The sequence below is a fragment of the Aethalodelphis obliquidens genome, unplaced genomic scaffold (assembly GCF_003676395.1).
Source record: "Aethalodelphis obliquidens isolate GAN/ISIS:26980383/991018 unplaced genomic scaffold, ASM367639v1 scaffold25, whole genome shotgun sequence".
Classification (NCBI taxonomy): Eukaryota; Metazoa; Chordata; class Mammalia; order Artiodactyla; family Delphinidae; genus Aethalodelphis; species Aethalodelphis obliquidens.
This window is the reverse complement of record NW_020837969.1, coordinates 29,387,748-29,414,315: the sequence shown is the minus strand read 5'-3', so window position 1 is coordinate 29,414,315 and position 26,568 is coordinate 29,387,748. Positions and strand designations below refer to the sequence as shown.

Here is a 26,568-nt window from a genome sequence, read left to right as displayed (position 1 = left end):
CCCTGAGCATGAATCCTCTTTTACCGTCGTCGTTTCTTACTGTAAACTGAGCAGATACACTGAGCTGGAATCTCCTCATAGGGATCCTGATGGTGAAGCTAATATTTTAGATGGAGAACAGCATTCCCAAATGGTTGTATTTATTACTTTTGCAGTTACTTTTGCAGTTATTATTTCTACGTGCTGTGGCATTTAATTTTTAATCTGTGTTCCTCACACTGCTCCATATGCAAGCAGCTGTCGTAAAAAGATAATTAAGGGGGAAGAAAGGAAATTTTAGAGTGGCTCTTCATCCAAATACGATTCAGACAGCGAACAGGAGACAGCCCCATCTCCATTCCTGTAGCCATGCCATTTCCAATTAACCTTCCAATAGCAACATGAAAAGTACAAGTGGTAAAACTCTAACCTAATGATCTATACAAAAAAGGAGACAATCTACCTCAGGAACTCACTACACAGTGCAATATATTCAAGTGGTGAAAAGATATAAATTCATCCAGAACTGCCATACTATCTGGCTGTCAGTATAGTCTCTTGAGTAATTATATTAAACATATTACTACAAAATGTACCAAGAAGCAGAGAATAACACTATACTTGTGAACTACAAGTAACAAAACAAAACAGAGGTCCAAGAAGGCTGAAGTCCAAGCTATAATTTACACACATAGTGTACGGTGAAAGCAGTCACAATGTACAAAAATGTGACAAGTAATCCAGATGTTTAAAAAAACAGAGCCTGTTTGTCTCAGACAACATCCAGTCTTATCCGGTAGGTTTCTGATAAGCCTGTTACATAAGGTGGATTTCCCTCCTGCTGATAAGAAGCAGCTTGCAGATACCCATAAATTTCTTAAGGGGTGAGTCTACTTGGCAATACTGATAACTCCATAGCTTCCTATTACATTCATTGGTCTGAAAACTGAAAACAACTCATAACCCAACTGTTCTTCCACGTCCTTTACCAGTTTTTAAAGTTTTATATCAAAGGAAAGTTGGAATGTATTGCTTCTTCTCCTCAACAGGCATTTCAAAAAGAGGGTAGTTAACCAAAATCAAGAGTTCTTTGGTCAAGTTAGTAACAGGCTTCCCCTTTGTTCTAAATCCCTTCATAATCCTTTTTTTTCCAATTTTTCCAGTATGGCCTGGATTTTACAAACAGCCTCTTTCCTGGCCTGCCGGACAGAGTCCTGGCCCCCAGTTTCAACTGAATCCAGTTCCAAAAGTTCCTTGGTTAGCATTTCTTCCAAAAGCCAGTATGCTTTGTCTGTCTTTTTTCCTACAAACTCTTCTACTTCTTGCTCAAGATACTGGACCTTCTCCAGCACATGTATGATTTTTTTAATACTTGGGGGAGTCCCTTCATCTGAAGATAAACACTCTTCAGGAAGATTATGACTCTGATCTTGATTGCTGGGATGCTCGTTGGTGGCATTACCATACAGCTGAGGCTCAGCAGTATATTGGACTTGGGAATCCAAGAGCTCTGAATTATCATTGTTCACTGTTCCCGAGGACTCGTACTGATGGACATGGACACTGCAAGGAAGGTTGTGCCGGTTCATGCCTTGATCTGATTGGCTATAGGGGTATGAGGAATCCTTGGAGTAGGAGAGCAAAGAGGGGAAAAAAGCTGTTTTAATGGAGATCCATCAACATCAGATTTGTTAGCCCACATCTTTCACCTGACCAGGAAGGTACATGAAGACTCCCCACCCATAAAAGTGGACGGCCCTCCTTAATCATTTGAGAAGAATACAGCCCTAAAAAGATAAAAGGCAGAGAATTCCTGAGTATAAAGGCTGGACTCTACCCTGAGACAGGTCATCATCATGAACACCTCATAATCTATCCTTACCACCTCACAATCTGTCCAGTGACTTAATAAATAGGAATCAGATAGTTTTTTCCCCTAAAGAGATAAAACCTGAAGACAAATCTTAAAAAGGAACCTGGCCACAAGCAAATGATGTTCAAGTGTGTGGTTTCATAAAACCATGCAATTTCACATTGGTTTTGTCTTCTGTCAGGAGACTGAGGTAGTAAAATCTGATCTTTGATTTTGTCTAACATACCAATGGTATTACATCTAATTTAGTAAATGAGCATTCTCCTGTCGTTTAAAAAAAGGAATGAACCTAAAACTGCTCTAAAAAATAAAGTCTATTTTAAATAAAAAGTAAACTGGGCTAGGTAAAGTTACAGGTAGTAGCCACCAACATTTTGAAGTTAGTCCCCATTTAACACAGACCAATGCAGAAAAAGTTCCACGCCGTGCTCTCTTAATTACCCAGACTTTAAGAGGACAACGTCTAGAAGCCTCCTACCTTGGGCTGTGGGGCTGTGGGGGAAGGAGGTGGCCGAGGAGAGCCACTGCTTGGCCATGATGAAGCGCTCTCACTCATGTAGAGACTCCCAGGTGGTGCTGAGGGGGCAGCTGAAGGCCAGGGGTAACGGGCTCCCATGCCATAAGCACCCGGAGGAGCCCAGGAGTCCCCCTGGGATCGTACAGTTGGTCCTGGTGGTGGAACACTACGATTACCATCCCCATAAGGATAATGGGGCACGCTCATTCCAGGGTTCTAGATTGAGAGGAAGGAAATACACTGGTCATTGCTAAAAGACACTTAAAGAAGTAATGAAAATATTCTAGTGTAAACAGATTCAGAGATGCTTCCTCTTGGCTTAACAGGGTATATCTTAGCTGCTATGGGACTAAACTGTAGTATTTCTAATAAGTTGCAAATATTTTCTCCAAACCTAAAAAAGCTTGGTTCCAAAGATATCAGGGGCAGATTTGGTGACCATCAAACTCAGAAAAATAGGACCTAAACTTCAGTGGCTGAAGCACAGCATAAGTCTGTCCCACAGCATAAGTCTGTCCCACAGATACTATAAATAAATGGACCCTTATGCTATAAGGAAGCACAAATAAAGACATACTAGAACTCTCCTTGAAGTGAACAGAGAAATAAACATTCATAGAATATTAAAAAATATAAACCTAACCTTTTGGGCTTCCCTGGTGGCACAGTGGTTAAGAATCTGCCTGCCAATGCAGGGGACACGGGTTCGAGCCCTGGTCCAGGAAGATCCCACATGCCGCGGAGCAACTAAGCCCCTGCACCACAACTACTGAGCCTGTGCTCTAGAGCCCGCGAGCCACAACTACTGAGCCCGCGTGCCACATCTACTGAAGCCCACGTGCCTAGAGCCTGTGCTCCGCAACAAGAGAAGCCACTGCAATGAGAAGCCCACGTACCGCAACGAAGAGTAGCCCCCGCTCTCAGCAACTAGAGAAAAGCCCACACGCAGCAACAAAAACCCAACGCAGCCATAAATAAATATATTTATTTTTAAAAAACCCCAAAAAACCTAACCTCTTGAAGTGAACAGAAAAAAAACTTGGTACCATTCATTAATATGAAAAAATAAAAACACAACAGATGAATGCTCACCTGTGAAGCAGGATATCCTGGAACCTGCCCCCTAAGAGGGGCTGCTTCAGTCTGGCAGTCCTGCTGGGGATACATCCAACGAGAGACTGGGGTTGGGCTGTTGCCAGGTGAACGGTAAGTGCTTGGAACCTCTGTGGAGTAATTGGTCTGAGCATACCCGGATGTGTAATAAGCCCCTGGGTATGAGGCAGTATTTGTCCCAGGGCCAGTGGGGTATGGTGGGCCATATGCTCCATTTGTATAAGAATTCAAACTCTATAAAAAAGCAAAGTTGGGAGAAAAAAAACATGAATGGGTAGATGAGCTGAAATGCCCTCACTTCAAAAACTTTGAGAAGAAAGGAGATCAGTAACTAATGAAAATATGAACTACCTAAGCAACCGTTGAGGTATTCTTTCATATATTATAATCATATACATATATTAAACTCAGATTATCACCTTAGAGTCTTTGTCATAACAATGGGTATATTGTGATGAAGGATGAAGTGATGGCCTTTAGTGCTTCTCAGCCATTTCCATAAGTGCACCTAACAATTGCACCTAATGGCAGGGAACTTGTCCCCACAAACTGAAGAGGGTGTTCCGGGAAACCTGGGAGAATGGCGAGAGAAAGAAGAAAGTAACCATAATACAACAGAAAGAAAAAAAGACCACAGAGAAAGACCTAGCCCTGCCATTGGCTTTGTGTTTACCCTCTCTGAGCTTTAGTTTCTCCAGCAGGAAAATGGAAATCATAAACATATCTTGCAGGGTTATTGTAAAAATTAATGAGATGACATATATAAAATGCTTAGTATAGTGTCTGGCACGTAGTATGCTCAATGACTTGCAATTTTTACAATACAAATTGTTGTTAGTATTAATGTGGCAAGGTCAGGAAACGAACCCAGATCTGACTCCAAGCCCATGTGCTTTGTATTGATACCAGCCTACTCTGCTTCCCCAAATGATAACAGCAGACAGAGACAAATTCCTCATATATTGCTTACTGCAGTTTTACGTCACCTATCCAGACTATTACTGACACCCAGAATCCTCAGTTTAGTAATCCAAACAAGATTAAAGCTAAACTCTAAACGATTACCTTAGCGTTTTCTATTAATTTCTACTTTACCTTGTTAAAATGGTAAAAACAGAATCAAGTTTTCCTGGACTCATCCTTCTAAAACTAGACAATCTTTCCCATTTTAGGTAGAAGAATAAGAATCTTGTGATATTAACTAGACTTATCATGGTGATCATTTCACAGTGTATACAAATATCGAACCATTATGCTGTACATCTGAAACTAACTATATGTCAATTATACCTCAATTTAAAAAAAAAAAGAATCCTGATATCTTCTACAGTTGTTAATGACTGAAGAAAATGAAATTTAAATTTAATGCCAAATCTACCACAACAAAAAGAGGGATAGAATGAAGTGGGAAGGAGGGCATAATTCTGTGGAAAATAAATTCTTAGCCACAGTTTTATGGCAAGAGGATAAAAGACAGGCTACTATCACCACACGGCCAAAGAATTCCGTGCAGGGATGGGGTGAGGGAAAATCCAGCCAGGCATTCCTTGAGCAGCCACTGTGAGGCTAATCAAGTCTTCTGCCTACAGGCTGCTGTGCCTAACCAAACAATCCCTTATGCAACATATACAGCTGAAGACTTAAGATTAAAAAAAAAATCATGCGACTTTTTGTACTGTTATTCAAATCCTAGAAATCCTTCCTAAGGAAATTATTCAACTAGAGAAAAAATTATAGGCATGAATTTGTTCATCACAGCATGATTCACCATCACGCAGAATTATAAACAACCTAACCGTCCTGTACTGATGGAATGATTAAGTAGACTACTGGTTATTCATTGAGGAAATTTTATTCTGTCTTAAAAACTCACTGTTAGGGACTTCCCTGGTGGCGCAGTGGTTAAGAATCCGCCTGCCAATGCAGGGGACACGGGTTTGAGCCCTGGTCCAGGAAGATCCCACATGCCGCGGAGCAACTAAGCGCATGCGCCACAACTACAGAGCCTGCGCTCTAGAGCCCGCGAGCCACAACTACTGAGCCATCGTGCCACAACTACTGAAGCCCGCGTGCCTAGAGCCTGTGCTCCGCAACAAGAGAAGCCCACGCATCTTAACGAAGAGTAGCCCGCACTCACCACAATTAGAGAAAGCCTGCGCACAGCAACGAAGACCCAACGCAGCCAAAAAAATAAATAATAAAATTAATTAATTAATTTTAAAAAAATCACTGTTAGAACTGACCAGACATCTAATGATATCAAAGAATTATTTGGGGTTTTTTTCCTTTAAGTTTTAATAATGGCATTGCGGTAATATCTTTAAAACTTCCTTATACCTTAAAGATACATGCTTAAGTATTTACAAAAGACATAACATGATGTCTGGAATTTGCTTCAAAATACTCTAAGGATATATAAATGAAACATGATGGCCATGTATTGATACTTGTTGAAGCTGAGTAATGGGTACATGGGAGATTATTGCACTATTCTTGTTACTTTGGATTATGTTTGAAAATTTCCTTACTATTAAAAAAAGTTTCTGTTATTTCACCCTATAACATGTAAAGTACATACGATAAATGAAAAGTCATATTAAAAGGCATATGTAAAATGAGTTGTCATATTAAAAGACAAATGTAAAGCTGTGTAAATATGATAGGGGAAAGGCTGAAAACAAATTTACCAAAATATGGATATATTAGGATGACAGAATTAGTGTTTTTTCTCCCTTTTATCTCCCAAGTGTTTAGTAATAAAGTTGTATTTTATAGTAAAAAAAATATGCTATTAAAAATGTCATGACAGGTTGGGCTTCCCTGGTGGCGCAGTGGTCGAGAGTCCGCCTGTCAATGCAGGAGACACGGGTTTGTGCCCCGATCTGGGAAGATCCCACATGCCGCGGAGTGGCTGGGCCCGTGAGCCATGGCCGCTGAGCCTGCGCGTCCGGACCCTGTGCTCCGCAATGGGAGAGGCCACAACAGTGAGAGGCCCGTGTACCACAAAAAAAAAAAAAAAAAATGTCATGACGGGTTCGATCCCTGGTTGGGGAAGTAAGATCCAGCATGCAGTGAGGTACAGCCAAAAAAAAAAAGTCATGAAATCTCAAGTATGTCTAGAAACTGGTGGGCTGCTTGGACCATAGCTACTTCCATCTATGTCCAAGTAGACTATTTTCATGAAGGGAAACTTGTATCTAAGGATAGCAAGCTGTGATTTGAAACTTGTCAGCTGACATGGCAACAGAAAATCTGAAACTGAGCAACTGCAAGAAGAATTAAACAAAATCTTTGATAGTCATTGAATTTCTGTAGAAGTCTCATTCTGGATTCCAGAAGAAATCAAGAGACTGGAGCTCTTAAAACTCAAAAAATATCCCAAGTGCTGCTCTTGTTCTAGAGGTAAATGTAAATATGACTTAGCATTTAAAAGTCAAAATCATGTCACATCATATGATGTCTCACTGCAAAAGCTAAAGATTATCCAGGAGGTAACACTTCTTCCAAAAGTTGGTTTTACAATTGACGGACTGTTTATAGATGTAGAATCCAAAGAGGAGAAAACTGATCAGGTCTCTCAACTCAGAAAGTGATACACTTGTTCAACGGATTCCCTTTCCATTTGATACATGAATATCAAACAGCAAACAGACCCAATCCAAGTGGGGAAAAAAACCTTTTTTTCCATTAGCAAGACCACAATTCTTCCTGCTGTGCTTATCTTGAAAAACATGGAAGGCTTCACCACAAAAGTACTCCAAGACTTCACAATTATCAGCAGTCGACATCAACTTGAGTTTCTACTAATACTCATTTCTGGAATTGCCAAATCTATTATCATCCACTGGTTACTTCCTCATGCAGTATCTCTCCTTATAGAACTATTCCAATTTTTGTCTCATAGGAGCTCCAAACCACAGTACTTAATAAGCTGTATTTTACAACCCAGGTCCCCTTTAAATTAAATGAAAAGGTGTTATAGGTTCTGATGAAAGTCCTTTTGTATCATGATTTCTCAATTCATAACATTATAAGAGGACTTCAGTTTTGTTTCTTAGAGCATTTCTATTCCCAGGCACTCAGTGTTCTGTGGTGTGATCTCCCAGAACCCAAGAGAATTAGCTTCTTTATCAGAAAATCAATGTGAAAACATCTGTCTTTCATCCTTTAGATACGTGGAAAAGAAGCTTTAGAAAAACAAGTTGCATTCATGACCAAAGAGAGGATTTTAAACAAAAACACCCGACCACAATCATTACTAGAGAAGCTGTGTATTTATCATGCTTTTCCCAAGTACCCACTGGGTCAATGGATCAGAGCTACAACATGCATGGTTACAAACGATCAGCATTGGAAGAACATATGTTAGCCTTGCAGTTGCTACAGACGTTGACTAAGGATGAGCTTATGATCATAGTTCAGAACTGTTCAAAGTTTTTAAGTCTTCTGAAGAGTAGCCTGGCAGCATAGCAAAGAAAATAAAGGCCTTCTTGGCCCAGCTTCAAAGCCCGATACAGAGGCCAAAGAGAAAGAAAATACTACTGGGGCTTCAGAAGACAGTCTTTGATGCAAATGAAGGCGTTAAAAGCAAATAAGAAGCAATCTTAGTTTGAAGAACTCAGAAAATACCTCATGAATTTCATCAACAGTCTGGTGAGCCCAAATCTTCTGTCCTGAGCTGGTTTACTTCATACTGCCTAAACCTGCTCCACAGACTGTCCAACATGCTCCTCAACAATCCTTACTATTAGCTGAAAATGAGGAAAGCTGTATTTCAAAGACTGTCCCCTGTTCCTGCGTAGCACATAGACTGCACCTGAACACAACAGGCTAATCAGCTTTGGGGACTGCTCAGGGGCCCTCCCAACATCCATCAGTTCTGAAGAAACGGATATAAATTCCACATTACCGGGGGAAAGTGCATGAAATTACGCACTCCCGGTCTATAAGAGAAGACTGATCATGTGGCAAAGCTAACATGAGGCGGCAGATAGAAGGCAAAGGAGTGAAACCATTCAATTTTTAAAAAAGGAAACCAGTCATATCTACATACCACTGCAGGAGTCTGTTTTGGTCAGAAGATAAATGTATAATCCCCATGTGATGCTTCACCAGAAAATACACGTGTGCTAATCCCATACAAGCATATGTCTAGATACCTTTGGGTTTAGAATCCAACAATTTTTTTTTTTTTTTTTTTTTTTTGCGTTACGCGGGCCTCTCACTATTGTGGCCTCTCCCGTTGCAGAGCACAGGCTCCGGATGCGCAGGCTCAGCGGCCATGGCTCACGGGCCCAGCTGCTCCGCGGCATGTGGGATCTTCCCGGACCGGGGCACGAACCCGTGTCCCCTGCATCGGCAGGCGGACTCTCAACCACTGCGCCACCAGGGAAGCCCAGAATCCAACAATTTTTGTATCTAAAAGCTCTCTCAGATTATTGCTGTTGCTTTCAAAAAGTCATCACTAAATTAAAAGTGAATCTTTCTTGAATATATGTAATATACACATATAATAAATGCCTTTATCTAAGGGGGGGAAATGTCATCTCCAAAAATAATCTTTTTTAAAAAAAATATGTTGACTCCCTTTTTTTTTGGCTGTGTTAGGTCTTCGTTGCTGCATGTGGGCTTTTTTCTAGTTGAGGCAAGCAGGGGCTACTCTTCGTTGTAGGGCGCGGACTTCTCATTGCGGTGGCTTCTGTTGTTGCAGAGCATGGGCTCTAGGAGCGTGGGCTTCAGTAGTTGTGGCGCATGGGCTCAGTAGTTGTGGCTCACGGGCTCTAGAGCGCAGGCTCAGTAGTTGTGGCGCACGGGCTTAGTTGCTCTGCAGCATGTGGGATCTTCCCAGACCAGGGCTCGAACCCGTGTCCCTGCATTGGCAGACGGATTCTTAACCACTGCGCCACCAGGGAAGTCCCCAAAAATAATCTTTATCAATAGGAACAACTGATGAAATCAGACAAATTAACATTGCTGAGAAAAACTGTGACTCATGACTTTGGGTTCTGTCTTCCTCTTACATTAACTGTAAAAGTAATGCCTGCTACTCTCCAAATTGATCTATATGCAATCTCAATGAAAATCCCAGCTGCCTTTTGTGCTGAAATTGAAAAGTTCATTTCCTCATTGGCAACCACTGTGAAAAGTAATTTGGCTATATTAAATAAATATGTACGTATCCAAACCCACCAATTCCATACACGAGGGAAATGCTCGTCTCATATGTTGTACAACAGAAAAGAGAAAAACAATGTTGAGTTAAAGAAAAGCAAATTGCAGGAGAATGCTAGTATGAAACCACTCATATCAAGTTTAAAATCATGTTAAATAATACTATAAAAATGCATATACAAGTAGTAAAAGCATAAAAACACATGAGACAATTAATATAACTTTAAGAAATGGAAAGAAGTGTTATATGGGGCTTCAACTGTATTTATTTTACTTCTTTTTAAAAATCTGAAACTTAAAAACTGACAAAGCTAGGAGCTAGATAAAAAAAGATGTACATATTTTCTGTACTCTTTCAGAATGCCTGAAATATTTTAAATTTAATATTTGTCATAAGAGTCAAAAATTTTAACAGCAAAAGCAAAGGCAACAAAACAAAAGCAAAATTAAAAAGTGGGATTACATCAAACTAAAAAGCTTCTACACAGCAAAGGAAACCATCAACGAAAGGAAAGGCAGGGCTTCCCTGGTGGCGCAATGGTTAAGAATCCACCTGCCAATGCAGGGGACACGGGTTCGAGCCCTGGTCCGGGAAGATCCCACATGCCACAGAGCAACTAAGCCCGTGCGCCACAACTACCGAGCCTGTGCTCTAGAGCCCGTGAGCCACAACTACTGAGCCCACACGCCTAGAGAAGCCACCGCAATGAGAAGCCTGCACACCTCAATGAAGAGTAGCCCACACACTGCAACGAAGAGTAGCCCTCGCTCACCGCAAGTAGAGAAAGTCCACAGCCAGCAACGAAGACCCAACGCAGCCAAAAAAAAAAAAATTTATTAAATAAGTAAATTTAAAAAGTAAAAAAAAAAGAGGGCTTCCCTGGTGGCGCAGTGGTTGAGAGTCCGCCTGCCGATGCACGGGACACGGGTTCGTGCCCCGGTCCGGGAAGATCCCACATGCCGTGGAGCAGGCCTGTGAGCCATGGCCGCTGAGCCTGCGCGTCCGGAGCCTGTGCTCCACAGCGGGAGAGGCCACAATAGTGAGAGGCCCGTGTACCGCAAAAAAATAAATAAATAAATAAATACATAAATAAAAGAAAGAAAGGCAACCTATTGAATGGAAGAAAATACTTGCAAATCATATATCTGATAAGGTAAGGACTTAATATATAAAGAACTCATACAACTCAATAGCAAAAAATCAAACAATCTGATTTAAAAAATGGGCAGCGGATCTGAATAGACATTTTTCCAAAGACATACAAGATGGCCAACGGGTACATGAAAAGGTGCTCAACATCACTAATCATCAGGAAGTGCAAATCAAAACCACAATGACATACGACCTCACACCAGTTAGAATGGCTATTCTCAAAAAGACAAGAAATAAGTATTGGATGAGAATGTTGAGAAAAGGAAACCCTTGTGTACTGTTGATAGGAATGGAAACTGGTACAGCTACTGTGAAAAACAGTATGGAGGTGCCTCAAAAAATTAAAAACAGAATTACCATATGATCCAGCAATTCCACTTCTGGGAATATATTCACGGGAAACAAAAACACTAACTCGAAAAGATATCTGCACCCCATGTTCACTGCGGCACTATTTTACAACAGCCAAGACATGGAAACACCCTAAGTGTCCATCACTGGATAGAATGGATGAAGATAATGTGATATATATATATATATATATATATATATATATATATACACACACACACACACACAATGGAGTATTATCCAACCATAAAAGAGAAGGAAATCTTGCCATTGGGACAACATGGATGGACCTTGAGGGCATTATGCTAAATGAAATGTCAGACACAGACAAATACCATAAGATCTCATTTATATGTGGAATCTAAAAAAAACAAAAAAAGACAACTCATAGATACAGAAAACAGACTGGTGGTTGCCAGAGGTGGAGCAGTGGGCTGGGGTGCAGGAACGGGTAAAGGGGGTCAAAAGGTACAAATTTCCAGCTATAAAATAAGTAAATCATAGGATGTAATATACAGCCTGGTAACTATAGTTAACATATTGTACTGTAATATTTGAAAATTACTAAGAGAGTATATCTTAAAAGTTTTCATCGCAAGAAAACAAAACTTTGTAACTGTATGGTAACAGATGTTAACTAGACTTCTGTGGCGATCATTTTGGAAAGTATACAAATATTGAACCTTTACACTGTACACCTGAAACTAATATAGTTATATGTCAATTATAGCTCCATAAAAGGTCAAATTTTTAGAAATAAGTACATTTTGCGTTTGTTGTTTCCAGGTCCTGAGAAATAATCTATCATGCATCAAGCTGCCTTTGCTATAGGTAGCATCTGCCTAGATATTTCCTTATCTCTGAGCTAAAAACATTAAAATGATTAAGATAGAGTGCATTATATAACAAAAGCCCACACACCCTCACTATGAAATCTCCACAGGTTCTGAAAATAAATCGATTCATTAAGAAAAAATTCAGAAAGTCTGTCAATTTTAGACCCTACCTGGCCTTGCATTTCCGGTCTTACAGGATATGTACTTGGGTAAGGAGCCCGAGGTCGGGCAGGAGAATTCCAATAGTTGGAATTGTAGCTAGGATATGGTGGCTGCTCCTAAGGACAAAAAGGAAAATAGATTCACTTTTACTAACATCCTTACATCATTCTGAAAAGTTGATAGAGGCAGGTATAAGTATCGAAAAAAAATAGGCAATAGACAAAAAGCAATGGAACCCCACTCTAAAATCACTCATTATTAAAACTGATGCAGATACATGCTCAATCACTTGCCCTAGAACAAAGCAAATATTGACTATTCTTGTGCATAATGCCAATTATAACAAATGATATATCTACTATGTCAAGTTAATTAGCAAAACCAGAGACATTCAATTCCTTTATCTCTCTCCAATCACTAAGCCATCACTAACTAATTTAATTAGTGCAGCACAATTGTAGTTCTTTGCCAGTGTTAAGAGAAGAGTAGTATAATATTTACCTATCTCAACAACTTTGAAACTTGAAGTAATATTTTAATACTAAACTTTACTTAAAATGCATACACCTTCAATACTCAACTTCTTTGCCTGGCCACACCCTAGTTTTTTCATATTCCTCTACTTTCTGCTATGGCTAAGGTTTCTGCTGGCAGCCCACAGCTAACTCGGAATCAGGAATTACGTAGAATAATTAGCACTCCAAGGAGAAAATCTAGCTACGGCATTAATCTCTACAGCTTTCACTTCACCTCAAAAAGTTAGTGTCATCATTTTCAATAAGCCAATACACTCTGACAAGAAACTAGATCAACTCAAAACTTTTCAGGCTGTTTTAATATATACATTTGTCATCCCATAAGTTGAGTTATTTTGCTCTGAGCTTTATAGTTTAATTTTAAGCTTAAAGAGGATCTTCAAATCTTCAAATATGGTTTCACAAAGAAATTCACTGGCAGTTGTAGTCTCTGAGAATTTAATTATCACCATCTGAGCTTAACTGCACTACTTACCAGTTTCATAATACTTTGTTTTCAAAGCATGCAATTATTCCACATGACATTATACAAGCTGGGCAAGTAACATCTCCCTTACATAATACAGCAACTAGAGCAATATAGAAACTAGCAACTTCAGATCCTAACAACCAAATTTCTCAATCAGGCAAATTCCCCTGACTAATCCCCCCCGCTTCCCCCGGTTAAGTGGTATTTGACTAATTAATTGATTTCTCTCTACCAAGAATTTGAATCTTAATTAAAGAGGTGAAAAGACCAGAGTTGAAGCTGACTCACTCCAGCAGTGGTGAACTAACACCTAAATCCCCAGAACTTCCTTGGTTTCTGTCCTTTTCTACTGATCCTCCGAAGTACCCCACACATTTTTACTACCTCTCCACCCACCCTGTCCTCACTCCTTCCTTACTCAGCTTCTCAACACCTTAAATCCCTTACCACTCTTTCCCTCGGATGTTCTCACCTGCAAAAACCTAACCCAGTTTAAACCCAATTATCCACTGGTTCCACATCTGTACTTCACCTAAATATCGGTGCAGAGAAACACAAGCTCTCTGGTTTCACACAAGCAGACACTCAGCACTGCCTAGCAACTACACCACACTTCCTCAGTATGTTCATCCCACTCACACAACAACTATTTCACCTTCTTGTCCCCTCAAATCTCCAGTATCCTCTTATCCTACCCCCTCATTTTTCAACTGATAACTTTACCTCATGTTATACTTAATATGAATCGAATTGGAGGAACAGGTATAAATTCACATATTTTTAAAATGTAATTTAAACTTGTATGCAAAACAAACAAATATGGCTAAGTGACAGCATGCCAGTTTTAAACAAAGGATTTAGGAATTAATGCAAATTCTAGGAACCCATTTGCACTCCTGCCCTCCACCGTGGGCTAGCATATCCCATGTAGGAGCTGTCATTTCAGCCTGAGTCCCAGAACAAAACACGTGAACAAACTTGAACCCAACCCAGAACCTGGAGATGAGCCCCTGCAGCGACATCACAGAACAAAAGCAAGAAATAAATATTCATTGTTGTAAGCCGCAACTCTTGGAGTTGTGTTTTACTACAGGAAAAATCAACTGATGAGATAACTAAACATCAAATTGGTAACATAACCATACGGAAAAAAGAATTATTTCTAATGACTTTTGCATCATCTTACTTTGACTGTACACACTTAGTGGAATATATTCTAAAGACCAGATGAACTGCAAAGAAACCTAAACTGCATCCACTAGGGAACTGTTAGTCATAACATTGATATTATTATTTGTATTAACAGCTTTATTGAGATATAATTCACTACCATACAATTCGCTCATTTAAAATTGTCGAAGTCAATGATTTTTAGTATATCCATAGAGATATGTGTGATCATCACCACAACCAGTTTTAGAACATTTCAAAACCTGAAAAAGAAACACTGTTCCCTTTAGCTACACCCTCCTATCTGCCATTCCCACAGCACTACACCACCACTAATCTACTTTCCATCTCCATAGATTTGCCTACTCAGGGTATTTCATATAAATGGAATCATATAATATGTGATATCTGGTAACTGGCTTCTTTCACTTAGCATGTTTTTGAGGTTCAGCTATGTTGTAGCATGTATCAGAGCTTCATTCCTTTTTGTAGCCAAAAAATATTCCATTGTATACAGATATCACATTTTGCTTATCCATTCTGGGCATTTGGATTGTTGCCACTTTTTGGCTATTATGAATAATGATGCTATAAACATTCACGAATAACATTTTATGTGGACATATGTTTTCAGTTCTCTTGGCTATATACCTAGAAGCGGAATTGCTGGGTCATACAGTTAACTCTAACAATTTTAAAAACTGGCATTTGTTTTCCAAAGAAGCTGCACCATTTTATATTCCCATCAGCTAAGTATAAGGGTTCTAATTTCTCCATCTCCTCACCAATACCTGTTTTTTCCTGTGGTTTTGCTTGTTTTTATAGTCATTCTAGTGTGTGTGAAGTCATATCTCACTGTGATTTTTATCTGCAGTTCCCTGAGGACCAGTGATGTTGAGCATTTCTTCATGTGCTCATTGGCCATTTGCACACCTTCTTTAGAGAACTGTCTATTCAGATGTTTTGCCCATTTTTAAATTGGGTTATTTATATTTTTGTTGTTCAGTCTTAAGGGCTCTTTATATATTCTAGATACAAGTCCCTTTTCTGATATCTGATTTGCAAGCATTTTCTTCCTTTTCATTTTCTTGATCGTGTCCCTTGAATTATAAAAGTTCTTAATTTTGACGAAGTCCAATTTGTCTATTTTTTATTCTGTTGGTTGTGCTTTTGGCGTCTTATCTAGGAAACCATTGCCAAATCCAAAGAAATGAAGATTTATCCCTATGTTTTCTTCTAAGAGTTTTATAGTTTTAGTTCTTACATTTAGATCTATGACCTATTTTGAGTTAATTTTTTAAATATTATTTATTTTTTGGCTGCATCGGGTCTTAGCTGCGGCACGTGAGATCTTTCCCTGTGGTACACCGGCTCCTCGTTGTGGCGCATGGGCTTCTCTCTAGTTGTGGCGCACAGACTCCTCTCTAGTTGTGGGCTCCAGAGTGCATGGGCTCTGTAGTTGTGGCACTCGGGCTCTCTAGTTGTGGCACGCAGGCTCAGCTGCCCCACAGCATGTTGGATCTTAGTTCCCTGACCAGGGATCAAACTGGCGTCCACTGCATTGCAAGATGGATTCTTAACAACTGGACCACCAGGGAAGTCCCTTGAGTTAATTTTTACATATGGTGTAAGGGTCCAACTTTATTCTTTGTATGTGGCTATCCAGTTGTCATGGTACCATATGTTGCGCCATAGACTTTTCCCTCCATTGAATGGTCTTAGCATCCTTGTTAAAAACCAATTGATGGGCTTCCCTGGTGGTGCAGTGGTTAAGAATCTGCCTGCCAATGCAGGAGACACGGGTTTGAGCCCTGGTCCGGGAAGATCCCACATGCCATGGAGCAACTAAGCCTGTGTGCCACAACTACTGAGCCTGTGGTCTAGAGCCCGTGAGCCACAACAACTGAAGCCCATATGCCTAGAGCCTGTGCTCCGCAACAAGAGAAACCACTGCAATAAGAAGCCCGCGCACCGCAACGAAGAGTAGCCCCCCACGCACCACAACTAGAGAAAGCCCACGCACAGCAACGAAGACCCAATGCAGCCAAAAATAAATATAAGTAAAATAAATAAATTTTTAAAAAATCAGCTGACCATAGACACTCTCAATTCTATTCCATGTAGACATATAGGTTATGTATGCCTTTTAATTTTTTTCTTGCCCGGTTGCCCTTGCTAGAACCTTCAGTGTAATACTGAATAGAAGTGGCAAGAGCAGATGTCCTTGTCTTGTTCCTGATCTTAAGGGAAAGCATCCAGTCTTTCATCATTAAATATGAGGTTGGCTGTGGGTGTTTCACAGATGTCTTTTATCAGGTTGAGGAAATTTCCTTGAATTCCTAGAGTGTTTTTATCATGAAAACGTTTTGGATTTTGCCAAATGCTTTTTCCACATCTATTGAGGTAATCATAGGGGTTTTGTTTTTTATTTGAATGATATGGTGTACTACATTAATTGATTTTCAGATATTAAACCAACCGTGCATTCCTGGAATAAATCCTATTAGGTCATGGTACATAATTCTTTTTATACATTACTGGATTCAGTTCACTAGGGTTTTTTTGCGGATTTTTGCACATCCATATTCATAAAAGATATTGGTCTGTATTTTCTTTTCTTGTGATGTCTTTGCCTAGTTTTCCTCTCAGGGTAATAATGGCTTCACAGAATGAGTTTAGAAGTATTCTCTCCTCTTCTGTTTTTTTAGAAGAGTTTGTGAAGAATAGGTGTCAGTTCTTTAAATATTTGATAGATCCATTCAGATTTCCTATTTCTTTTTGAGTTAGTTTTGGTAGTTTGTATCTTTCTAGGAATTGTCCACTTCATCTAAGGTGCCTAATTTACTGGCATACAATTAGTCATAATATTCCATTATGATCTTTTTTTATTTCTGTAAGATCAGTAGTAATGTCCCCTCTTTCATTTCTGATTCTAGTAATCTGAGTCTTCTCTCTTTTTTTTCTGGTTCAATCTAGCTAAAGGTTCATCAATTTTGTTGATCTTTTCAAAGAACCAGCCTTTAGTTGAAATGATTTCATCTATGGTTTTTCTATTCTCTATTAACTCATTTCCACTCTTATTTTCATTATTTTCTTCCTCCTGCTTGCTTTAGGTTTGGTTGGCTCATTTTTTCCAGTGTCTTGAGATGGAAGATTAGGTTCTTGATTTGAGATCATTCTTCTTTCTTAATACTGGCACTTATGACTATAAATTTCCCTCTAAGCACTACTACTTTAGCTGCATCTCGTAAGTTTTGGTAATGTTATGTCTTCATTTTCGTTCATCTCAAAGTATTTTTTTATTTCCCTTTTGATTTATTCCTTGACTTGCTGGTTTTTTTAGGACTGTTTTATTTAATTTTGACATATTTATGAGTTGCCCAAAGTTTTTCGGCTATTAACTTCTAATTTCATTACATTATAGTTGGAGAACATACTCTGTATATTTCTATCCTTTTATATTTATTAATATTTGTTTTATGGCTAGTATATGGTTTATCCTGCAGAATGTTCCATGTGCACTTGAGAAGAATGTATATTCTGTTGATGAATGGAGTGTTCTATAGATGTCTGGTAGGTCTAGTTGGTTTACGGTGTTGTGTACATCTTCTATTTCCTTGTTGATCTTATGTCCAGTTGTTCCATCCATTACTGAAAGTGAGGTACTGAAGTCTCTATTATTATTGAATTGTCTATTTCTCCTTTTATTTCAGTAAGCTTTTCCTTTGTGTATTTTGTTGTTAGGTACATATATATTTATAATTGTTATATCTTGCTGATGGACTGACCTTTTCATCATGTCCCTCTTTATCCCTAGTAATATATATATATATATATTTTTTTTTTTGCTGTACACGGGCCTCTCACTGTTGTGGCCTCTCCCGTTGCGGAGCACAGGCTCCGGACGTGCAGGCTCAGCGGCCATGGCTCACGGGCCCAGCCGCTCCGCGGCATGTGGGATCTTCCCGGACCGGGACACGAACCCGTGTCCCCTGCATCGGCAGGCGGACTCTCAACCACTGCGCCACCAGGGAAGCCCCTTAGTAATATTTTTTGTTTTAAAGTTTATTTTGTCTGATATTAGCATAGCCACTCCAGCTTTCCTATAGCTACAGTTTGCATATTTTTCCATCTTTTTACTTTCAAGCCATTTGTGTCTTTAAATCTGAAGTATGTCTCCTGTAGACAGCTGAGAAGGAAAAACCACCTACTCCTACTTTTCTCCTTTATCCTCACACTGTTACCACACTCAGAACACTTCTGATACCAGATGTGGGGGCGGTTTCCCCCACACCAAGCAATTCTGCAACACCAGCTGGGTGTTCCACAATTCAACTTAATTCTGACACTTTCTATCTGGAGATAGCACCAGATTCCACCGGTTAGGGGCTCAGTCCCATGAGACTACCCACCCCTTACTTCAGATGCCAGTTGCAAGTAGTAGGTCCCCAGGTTACCCACAAATTATGTCTGACTCGGCTACAGATTGGAGGTTCCCATGATCTCCTCCCTCTTGGATTTATTTGCTAGTACAGCTCAAAGACCTCAGGGAAATACTTACTTAAGTTTACCAATTTATTAAACGATATGATAAAGGATACAGATGAACAGGCAGATGAATAGATACATAGGGCAAGGTCTGGGAGGGTCCTGAGCACAAGAGCTTCTGTCCCTTTGGAGTTAGCTGTGTCACCCTCCCAATATGTGAATGTGTTCACCAACCTGGAAGCTCTCTGAACCCCATACTATTGGGATTTTTATGGAGGCTTCCTCATGTAGGCATGATCAACCCCTCTCCAGTCTCTAAAGAATGGGGAATGAGGCTGAAAATTCCAAGCTTCTAATCATGAGTTGGTCTTTCTGGTGACCAGCCCTATCCAGGAGCCATCCATGAAAACACCGAGAGTTGCCTCATTAGTATAAAAGACACTCCTGTCACCCAGGAAACTCCAGTGGATATAGGAGCCCTGTGTCAGGAACCAGGTTCAGACACCAAATACTAGAACAAAAGATGTTCCTAGTGCTCTTATGACTTAGGAATTTACAAGGGTTTCAGGAGCTCTACGCCAGGAACCTGGGGCAGAGACCAATATATATATATATTTTCCCATTATCTCACACTGCATATAGTTGCATCTTCTTTTTTTCAATCCAGTCTGACAGTCTCTGTCTTTGATTGGATTGTTTAATCTATTCACACTTGATGTTATTATTGATATAGTTGGATTTACATCTGCCATTTTATTTTTCTGTTTTCTATATCTCATGTTTGGTTTTGTTCCTCTATTCTTCCTTTACTGCTTCTGCATTAAGTGAATATTTTCTAATGCAGCTTTTTAATTTCTTTAATGAGTATATATAAATATATGTATTACATAGATGTATATATATGTCGATCTTTCCTCGACCACACCTAGCTGTTAAAGCTCCACAAATTTCCAGCTAATTTCTTTACTGTTTACTTGGGACATAAATTGCTCTACAAACTGATCCAATCAAATCTGGGCTCCTTGGAAGGGACACCTCCCAAAGTCAGTGTTTGAGATGTGTTCCGACCCCAGAGGGCCCCTCCCAGCGATCTCTTTCCCTAGTTCTCTCCAGCAAACTGGCTGGCCTGCAGCCCAGTCTGTATCTGCAGTGAACCTACTGATCTCCCAAATGCCTTTCACGACACCCTCCACAGTTTTTGAGAACATCCTTTGGCTTCAGCTTCTCCATATTCTGATGCAAATAAAGTCAGTTCCTTTGGGAAAAGATTAGGAGCTACCGGTTTTACAGCCTGCGTCTGCCTCCAGATAAAATGTCTGAGCTACACTCTGCAGTTGGGCTGGGGACAATGGTGTGCTTCTCTGAGAGACACCCCTGCTTTAAAAGCTGAGCATCTGGGGGGAAAGGGCAGTAGCCTCAGACCTTCCCAGCTTGCCTTACAAGCCAGGGTAAGGGTGAGCAGAGCCCCAGTGTTCTCAGCAGTGCCCTACCCAAGGTAAAGCCTCCATTCCACAGGTAGGGACAGGGCATGGGTAGGATCCACCACTATTGGCCACACTTGCCCAGAACGTGGCCTCTGCAATAGTAGCTGGGGGCAAGATAAGCAATGTCGATGTGCTGCCCACCCAGGAGGACTGGGACCTGGGGAGCGAAGAAACTTTGTTTTATTTGCCGCTCCAGGCTAATGGAGTTTCTCTCTCACTGAGCTGGGGGTTGGGGGGTGGGAGAGGTGGAGGATGGCACAGAATCTCACTGTTCTTACCGAGTTCGAGTAAATTTTCTAAAATAAATATTTCCTCATTTGCTAAATTCCTTAAGACCATTTCTAGAGACTTTAATTTGGTTGTTTTTAAAAAATATTTTTCACCAGTTTCACTGAGGACTGGGCCCACAGAGCTCCTCATGCTGTCATGCCAGAGCTGCAACCTGGCATTATTTTGAACTTATTTTATATATTATTGTAGGATTGTACAAGTATTTGTAATTACCTTAATATTGTTAGGAACCAAAATTTTCCATACAAAAGTAATAAATACAATCTAAGAAGTAAAAATAATCTATGACATTAAATTTGAATTAACACAAATATGAACTTATTTATTTTTCTATTTTAAAATATTAATACTTATTCACAACATTGTAAATCAACTTCACTCCAACAAAATTTTTTTTTAAATACTTATTTTATATAACTCTGTCCATTGAAAAGGTTTAGAAGCAATGACAACACAACAGCAATCAGTATACCTAGCACCCAAATGTAACTTCTGTACCAGTTATTAAGCTACCGGCCCTCAGCTCCAAACACAGCATTCTGTAACTGGCTCTGAGATGCAGGACCAGGAGTCCGCAAACATTTCTCTTGGCCACTTGCTTACTATTTGGTTCTGCCAATAGGGGGCACTAGGTTAGAGGAGGGGAGAATGGACTTGCTCCCTCCTGTTTGCTCGCCTGCTTCCCATTCCTGCCAGTGCCAGCCCAGCAAAGCCCCTCAACCTGGGGGCAGCATCAGTCAGCAGAGTCTGCAGACTCCTGGTTTCCCGAGAACTCCCTCACAGGTACCAGCACCAGCTCGGCAGTGTCTCCTCGGTGCCAGCTATACCACGCCATTCTTCCAAGTTTCCAGGTTCTCATACCCCCAACCTCTTCTCTTTATTCCCCAGCCCCAGGAATTGAGGCTGTTTCCTGCAGTAACTATCTTCTGTGTTACATTTTCTCTTTTTACCTTTTCAGATCTCCAATACCCACTTAACTAATTTCCTAAATCAAATTCTCTCTTTTAAAAGAACTAGTGTAGGTTCTGTTTTCCTGCCTGGATCCTGACAAATATAGCTTCTAAATAAAATTCTCCAATTAAAAAACAAAACAAAACAAAAACAAGGTTTCTTAAAAGAATGGCTGATTATAACATCTGGGCCAGACTATACAATAAGCCTGGCATATCTTGTACCAGAAATCAAAGAAGCTGTCAAAAATCAATGGGTCATGTCAAAAGGACTTAGAAGCCAAGAAGAGGGGGCTCCCATTGGCATCATATGGGATCATTTAAGCAATAAAAGAATGACAGCAACTGATTGAGACACATTCAAAATACTTAATATATGTATGTGTACACATAAATACATATATGTTATGCAAATGAGTTCATAAAATACTTTAAAAAACAGTAAGAAACACAGTTCCCTTTCTGTAATTTTAATGGGGTTTAGAGGTGAATAAAAATTAAATCTTCCATCTTATCCTAGGAGTCCTTTTTTTTTTTTTTTTTTTACGGTACGCGGGCCTCTCACTGTTGTGGTCTCTCCTGCTGCGGAGCACAGGCTCCGGACGCGCAGGCTCAGCGGCCATGGCTCGCGGGCCCAGCCGCTCCGCGGCATGTGGGATCTTCCCGGACCGGGGCACGAACCCACGTCCCCTGAATCGGCAGGCGGACTCTCAACCACTGCGCCACCAGGGAAGCCCTAGGAGTGTCCTTTTTTTAAAAGATGGATAAATATTTATACCTTGATTGTGGTACTGGTTACATAACCATATGCGTTTGTCAAAACTCACAGAACTACACCTTAAAAATGGTAAAATTAACAATATGTAAATATATCATAATTTTTATATGAAAAAAAGAATGTCCTCAATGAAGCAGTAAAAATTATTAATTTTATTAAGTCTTAATTAAAAAGACTGCCTTTGCTTTTTTTTTTCCCCTTTTGGACAAAATGGAACAAATCTAAAAATATCCCCAGTAACAATCAAAGTCTGCAGCTCAAGGCCCTTTTAACATGACACTAATTCTATGAAATAGCGTTTGGTTTCACAGGAAGCTGGCTGAAGTTGACAGCTGTTCTATAGACCAAATTGCCAATTTTATCATGTGCCAAAGTCTCTCCAAACATTTTATGTGCTGTCTGAAACTAGACAAAGGTGATGATGTAAACTAAACAAATATGATAAAAGGTTTTCACAAGTGGGAATAATGTGAATTAAAGTTTTTATGACAAAGGAAATGTGATTAAAATTATGCAAGAACATAATAAATTTATTTACTTTCTTCTCTTTTGAGAAGAAATACCTATATCTCAGGTGAAGGCTGGAGTCAACACCTTTCATGTTTATCATAGAACTATCTAGTCCCATTTATGAAGTGGATGTATGGTTTACAAAGTCACTTGCCACCATGCCTCCAAAAAATAACCCCAGCCCAAGCAAATCTAACAGTAGAGGAATGTCAGTAGTGCTGGTACTACCAAATATCCATTTACAAGTTTGTTTATATGTTTTGTAAGAATTAGACAAAAAAAAATTATTAGAAAAATACATGACAAATTATTTTTATAGCGATATATTCCAAAATCACTAAAAAACACTTTACGCTCCTGTACTGTCCATCATCACAAATTTCTCAGCTTTAACCTCATTTGGGTCTCTTCCGTGCTTCCCTACAGTGCCTCCTTTCCCCCAGCACCTGCTTCAACATTTACCATATCAAGCTCCCAGTGTATCCCATCCCACTTCCTTTACCCTCAGATGACCTAGCCTCCTCCTTCATCAACAAGGACATCAAGAGCCAGGAACTCCTCCAATGCCCCTCTCCTACAACTCAAAGCTTCCTTTCTCCCCCTCTAGCTGTGGAAGGGGTTTCTCAGCTCTTCCTCACTTCTTAATCCACTTCTCCCCAAGCCATATTCCATCCTTTTGTTAGTATCTTTTTTCTCAATCTACTAGCTTACTCTCATCAATTAAGTCTATCTGGTCTATTGTGTCATTCAAAGCTTGTGTTTCCTTATTTATTTTCTGTATGGATGATCTATTGGTGTTAAGTGGGGTGTTAAAGTCCCCCACTATTATTTTGTTACTGTTGATTTCTGCTTACAAACATCCTCAAGCCACCTCATCCTAAAAATTCTTCCCTCAATCCTGGTTCCCAGTCAAGTGACCACCTTCTCATTTACTAACAGTTTACACCACTTCTCTTGCCATCCAAACCCCCCATTCATTACTTAAATACTGTTTTAAACTCCCACCACTAAAATCAATGATACCTCTTTAATTGCCAATCCAACTGCTTCTCTCCGGTCCTCATATCACTCACCTGCAAAATAACTGTGGCCTCGCTTGGTCTGTATCACATGACGTTCTGATTTTCCTTCTATCCAAGTATTCTCGCTCAGTGTCTTCTGGGTCCTCTCTCTCTCTCACCCATCCTAGATCTCAAAGCTCTCCAATGGCAGCATAACCTGGTTCGGTAATTCACGTATGCTTCCATTTGATGACTCTCAAATCACTGTCTCCAAGCCCTGTCTCCCTCCTGAGCCCCACATCTATTGTTTTGTTCCCAGACAACAACTCCTCAACACCACAGACTCTAAAATTGGACATCAAAAAACCACAAAACAAAAACAGAAAATCACAGACGTCTCTCTAATCAATCACATACATTGCATCAAGAGCTTGGCTCTCAGTAACCACCGTCACTAACTGGCTTTCAGCAGAAATGAAATAAAGGCAGTACATAAACACTTGGCAAGTCTTTGTATTTTTTTTTAAGCTCCTCTATTAACCAATCACTAGTTCTTTTGGTACAAAACTAAACCAGGGCTTCGCTGGTGGCGCAGTGGTTAAGAATCCGCCTGTCAATGCAGGAGACACGGGTTCGAGCCCTGCTCCAGGAAGATCCTACATGCCGCGGAGCAGCTAAGCCCTTGCGCCACAACTACTGAGCCTGTGCTCTAGAGCCCGTGAGCCACAACTACTGAGCCCACGTGCCACAACTACTGAAGCCCACGTGCCTAGAGCCCGTGCTCCGCAACAAGAGAAGCCACCGCAATGAGAAGCTTGTGCACCGCAACGAAGAGTAGCCACCGCTCACCACAACTAGAGAAAGCCCGCGTGCAGCAACAAACACCCAACGCAGCCAAAAATAAAATAAATAAATAAATAAATAAATTTATATATATAAAAAACTAAACCATACATATCTTCCCATAAAAACCTGTTCCTCTTCTTTGTCATTCCTATGAAATCTTTAATCCTATGAAATACTAAAAATTCAGAATTACCTTCTGTTTCTCCTGCAACCCTCACTTGCAGTTGATACACACCTTTGAAAATTTTTTGAGGGACTTCTCTGGTGGCGCAGTGGGTAAGACTCTGCACTCGCAATTCAGGGGGCCAGGGTTCAATCTCTGGTCAGGGAACTAGATCCCACATGCATGCTGCAACTAAGAGTTCGCATGCCACAACTAAGGAGCTCACATGCTGCAACTAAGGAGCTGGCGAGCTGCAACTAAGGAGCCCACCTGCCACAACCAAGACCTGGTGCAGCCAAATAAATTTAAAAAAAAAAAGAAAAAAGAAAATGTCTTTCGAATCTATGTAACTTGGTTTTTTAAAATATGTTTTTCAATTATTTTTATTTATTTATTTATTTATTTATTTTTGGCTGTGTTGGGTCTTCGCTGCTGCACACAGGCTTTCTCTAGTTGCAGCGAGCGGGGGCTACTTTTCGTTGTGGTGCCCAGGCTTCTCATTGCAGTGGCTTCTCTTGTTGCAGAGCATGGGCTCTAGGCACGTGGGCTCAGTAGTTGCGGTGTATAGGCTTAGTTGCTCTGCGGCATGTGGGATCTTCCCGGACCCAGGATCAAACCCGTGTCCCCTGCATTGGCAGGTGGATTCCTAACCACTGCACCACCAGGGAAGTCCCCTATGTAACTTGTTTTGAAACACATCCAAAAAATAAGATAGATACATGTGATAAACATAATAAGTGCTAACCATAGAATCTAGGTGGTGGATATATTGGTTTTCACATACAATTTCAACTTTTCTAGATGTTTGAGAATTTTTATAATAAAATGTTGAAAATAAACCTGTCTACATTCAGGCATTGTTGAAACACATGCCCTTTTTGTTTCTTTTCTGACCTAATTGGGAGCCTAACTAAGCTGTCTCCCCAAACCCTCCCACTGTAGCTGTCCTCCAAGATGGCTCCCAAAGACCCCTGCCTCCTGCATTCACACACATGTGAAGTGGCCTCCCACACTGTACTGGGGCTGGTCTCCACGACCAGTAGTATACGGCAGAAGTGATGGTGGATCACTTCCGAGCTTAGGTTAGAAGAGACTGCAGCTTCCAGCTTGCATCTCAGCACTCTCTCAGATGACTCGTTCTGGGGGAACACGTAAATCCCCCAGGGATCTGGTTAAAATGCACATTCTGATTCGGCAGGTCTGGGGCAGAGCCTGAGATACAGCATTTCCAACAAGCTCCTAGGTGATGCGTATGCTGCTAGTGTAGGAATCAAACTGCAGTGCTGCAAGTATAGCTAACAAGGTAAGAAAAGAAAGAACACAGGGAGAGGTTCTCCGTTTTTTCCCCTGCAATATTTAAATAGGTTAATATAAAGTCAAGCCTTTGTAGTGGTTCAGTGCAACATCATCTCAATACATTCAATTCTGCCGAGCAATGCTTCTCAAACATGAACGTGCATATGAATCACCTAAGGATCTCATTAAACTGCAGCAGCGGGCTTCCCTGGTGGCGCAGTGGTTGAGAATCTGCCTGTCAATGCAGGGGACACGGGTTCGAGCCCTGGTCTGGGAAGATCCCACATGCCACGGAGCAACTGGGCCCGTGAGCCACAACTACTGAGCCTGCGCGTCTGGAGCCTGTGCTCCGCAACAAGAGAGGCCGCGACAGTGAGAGGCCTGCACACCGCAATGAAGAGTGGCCCCTGCTTGCCACAACTAGAGAAAGC

The 26,568-nt window shown here is 40.5% G+C and overlaps 1 protein-coding gene and 1 pseudogene across 2 annotated transcripts in view; one reads left to right on the top strand and one right to left on the bottom strand.

The window, feature by feature from the left end:
• Positions 1–583: 583 nt before the first annotated feature.
• Positions 584–26,568, bottom strand: part of BAG4 (BAG cochaperone 4) — a 29,165-nt gene continuing 3,180 nt past the window's right edge. Inside the window, exons 2-5 of one of the 2 annotated variants that reach the window (XM_027122849.1) lie at positions 12,164–12,271; positions 3,462–3,716; positions 2,331–2,585; positions 584–1,604 (exon numbers count right to left, since the gene is read on the bottom strand). In XM_027122849.1, the coding sequence (XP_026978650.1) occupies positions 1,113–1,604; positions 2,331–2,585; positions 3,462–3,716; positions 12,164–12,271 (1,110 nt within the window). In that variant the 3' untranslated portion in view covers positions 584–1,112. The remainder of the gene's footprint in view (positions 1,605–2,330; positions 2,586–3,461; positions 3,717–12,163; positions 12,272–26,568) is intronic. The other variant, XM_027122850.1, reaches the window with a different exon arrangement.
• Positions 6,713–8,669, top strand: LOC113628871 (origin recognition complex subunit 3 pseudogene; annotated as a pseudogene).